This window comes from Crocuta crocuta, unplaced genomic scaffold (genome assembly GCF_008692635.1).
Source record: "Crocuta crocuta isolate KB4526 unplaced genomic scaffold, BGI_CrCroc_1.0 scaffold53, whole genome shotgun sequence".
In the NCBI taxonomy this organism is placed as follows: domain Eukaryota; kingdom Metazoa; phylum Chordata; class Mammalia; order Carnivora; family Hyaenidae; genus Crocuta; species Crocuta crocuta.
In genome coordinates, this window is record NW_027529432.1 from 1,534,112 (window position 1) to 1,537,422 (window position 3,311).

Genomic DNA, 3,311 nt, shown 5'->3' on the forward strand with positions numbered 1-3,311 from the left:
CCTGCCACAGCCTGAGCTCTGCTCCCACCGCCTCTCTGCACCCCCCCCCCATCTTCCCAGGGACCAGCTGAACGCCTTGCGCCGTGAGAAACAGAAGCTGGTGGAGAAGATCATGGACCAGTACCGAGTGCTGGAGCCTGGGCCCCTGCCCCGGACCAAGTGAGGGGCCCCTCCGCCCCCAGGGAGCCGGGGATCCCCCAACCCCCGCCCCTGCCCTGCCCTCCCCAGGCCTTTGTCATCCCCCAGCATCCCTTCTTATCCCTCCTTCCTCCCTGGCCTGACCCCGTCTTGTGCCCTCTTGCCCCCAGGAAGGGCAGCTGGTTGGCAGACAAGGTGAAGAGGCTGATGCGGCCCCGGCGGGAGGGGGGCCTCCATGGGGGGCCGCGCCTGGGGGCCGATGGGGCTGGCAGCACCGAGAGCCTGGGGGGCCCCCCAGAGACGGAGCTCTCCAAGGGCAGGGAGGCAGATGGGACAGGTGGGTCTGGGGGCCGGGTGACCATGATGGTCCCTCCCTCGCGTCTCCCATCCCCACCCCAGTGTCTCCCTTCAGCTCGCGTGCTTGCNCTGCCACCCGCCCAGTGCCACCCATCCACGGCGGTGCCCGGGACCTCAGAGCAGCAGGGGACTTTAGTGAGAGGTCATTTATCCCAGTCAGCAGACGAGGCAGCCGAGGCCCAGGGAGGGAACGTGCCTGGCCCGAGGTCACACAGTGAGTTAGTGTCAGAGCCAGCACAGGGTCCAGCCTCTTGTCCCCACCCTCATTCACCCAGACCTTGCCCACCCCCCCCGCCCCTGCAGCCTCTGCAGTCTCAGTCTCCTCTTCCTCCTCTGCAGTTTCACCCCGCCAGCCTCTGTGCTCTGCCCACCCCCTTCCTGCCTGGCTCGACACCCTACCTGTGCCTCTTGCAGGGTCCCTTTCACCGGCACCCATGCGCAGAGCCCAGAGCTCTCTCTGCCTGCGGGATGAGACCCTGGCAGGGGGGCAGCGGAGGAAACTCAGCTCTCGATTCCCTGTGGGGCGGAGCTCGGAATCATTCAGCCCTGGGGACACCCCCAGGCAACGATTCCGCCAGCGCAGGCCCGGCCTTCTCGGGGCACCCAGCTCCCGAGGCAAAGGTGACCATCGAGGGTCCCTGCTCCTTATCAGCTCCCCAGCTCCGAGGCCCAGGGGGCTTCCCTCCTGTCCCTTGGGTCTTCCCACGAGCCCCGCCCTCCTCCGCCCTGGTCCCCATGGCCCATTGGCTGCTTTGTGCACCCCCAGGACCTGGCGTGGGGTGGGATGGCTCCGTCGAGACCCTGTCAGAACACGAAGCAGATGCCAACGGAGAGGGTGAGTGGGGGGGTCCTTGCCCTGCCTGGGGCCCCTGGCAGACCTCGTTCTCGCACTCGTCTACTTGACCGTGAGCCTCCACTAAGTGTTGGGTGATGTGCTAAGGATACAGCAGGGGATGCAGCAGGGAACATTCTGGTATGGGAGGCAGACGTAAACAATATGCATAAAAATAACAGTTATGTACAAGAGCATCGTCCAGTAGAAATATGATGTGAACTTCATGTGTAATTTCAAATGTTCTAGTATCCTTATCAGAAAAGGAGAAAGAAACAGGTAAAAGTAATTTTAATAGCATATTTTAGTTACTTAAGTATACCTGAGCTGTGACCATTTCACCATGTAGTCAGTACAGAGCCATTAATGAGATATTTTATTTTTTAAAAATTTATTATTTATTTATTTAAAAAGTTTTTTTGGGGGGCGCCTGGGTGGCTCAGTTGGTTAAGCGTCTGACTTTGGCTTAGGTCATGATCTCACAGTTTGTGGGTTTGAGCCGTGCATCGGGCTCTGTGCTGACAGCTCCGAGCCTGGAGCCTGCTTCGGATTCTGTGTCTCCCTCTCTTCTCTGTCCCTCCCCTGCTCGTACTCTGTCTCTCTCTCAAAATAAACATTCCCAAAAAGATTTTTTTAAAATTCAGTTTTGAGAGAGAGCGAGAGAGATAGAGGGTGAGCAGGGGAGGGGCAGAGAGAGAGAGAGGGAGACACAGAATCCGAAGCAGGTTCCAGGCCCTGAGCTATTAGCACAGAGCCCCACGTGGGGCTTGAACCCACAAACCGCGCAATCATGACCTGAGCCAAAGTCAGACACTCAGTGGACTGAGCCACCCTGGCGCCCCCTTAATGAGCTATTTTATATGATTTTTTTCCTGCCAAGTCTTTGAGCCCAGTGGATGTCTTACACCCAAGCACATAGGAGTTCTGATTCACCACATCTCTGGTGCCCGGTCCCGTATGGGGCAGCTCAGCCCCGGACTGTCAGGAGGTGCTCTGGGAAAAACAGAGAGCAGGGTGAAGGAGGAGATCAGGAGCACTGGGCGGGGCAGGTTGCAGTTTTAAGTAGGTGCTCAGGGTAGTCCTTGGAGAGGAGGTGAGGCTGGACCAGAGACTTGGAGGTGAGAGTTTGACCTGTTGACATTCCGGGGCAATAGCATTCCAGCCAGAAATAAGAGCTGAAGCAAAGGCCTGGGGGCAGCCGGTGCAGCTGCAGGGAGGAGGGGGAGAGTGGAGAGGAGGCCCAAGGGGCAGTGGGAGGGCTCAGGGGGTGGGGCCCCGTGGGCCACTGTGGATGCTGGGAGCTCCCGAGGGAGCCGGCTTGAGCTGAACCTTCCCTTCCAGGCCTCGAGGTGCCGGAGCCGGAGAAACGCCCTCTCACCCCTTCGCTCAGCCAGTGACGCCCCATGGACGGGGGGCTTGGGAGTGAAGTCTTCTCACTGCTGGAGTCCCAGTGGGGGCCCCAGGCAGCCCAAGAATTCAGGGACCCGGACCACGTGCAGCCAGTCCTTAGGGGCCCCTGGCTCCTCCGAGGCCTGCACCGGGGCGCTGAGATGGTGCTGGGAGAAGCCCGTGGACAGAGGGGACAGCTGGTCCCCAGGGGCGGCTCCTTCCTGGGACCCTGGCTCTGCCCTGCGGCCCTCACTGAGGAGGCCATCTCTGGGTGACACCCCAGCTGAAGGACACAGGCAGGAGTGGCTGAGAGAGCCCCCTGCCAGGTATTGGCAGAGAGCCAAGGACCATTCGCCGAGGACAGTGGCCTGGGCCGATCTCTGAGCTGTAGCGGGGACGTGAGAGACGAGAATAAAGCTGGGATACGACCCTGAGTTTGTGCTGTGTCTACTGGCTCTATCCAGGGGTCCCAAGGCACCAGCGACACGGCCCAAGCCCTGTGTGGGAGGGAATCCGTGTCCCTTGGTGTTCTCGCCCTGCACAGGGCAGCTAAGGGCTTCCTTCAGGGGACAGGCCAGTCGGGCTTGCTCGGATG

General features: G+C 60.5%; 1 protein-coding gene across 1 annotated transcript in view; it reads left to right on the forward strand.

Annotated features, from left to right (window-relative positions):
- The window catches only part of CCDC88B (coiled-coil and HOOK domain protein 88B), a 13,978-nt gene extending 11,158 nt beyond the window's left edge, over positions 1-2,820 (forward strand). The window contains 5 exon segments of the mRNA XM_077759586.1: positions 11-159; positions 309-475; positions 910-1,116; positions 1,262-1,330; positions 2,669-2,820. Of these exon segments, the coding sequence (XP_077615712.1) occupies positions 11-159; positions 309-475; positions 910-1,116; positions 1,262-1,330; positions 2,669-2,724 (648 nt within the window). The 3' untranslated portion in view covers positions 2,725-2,820.
- Positions 2,821-3,311: the final 491 nt, after the last annotated feature.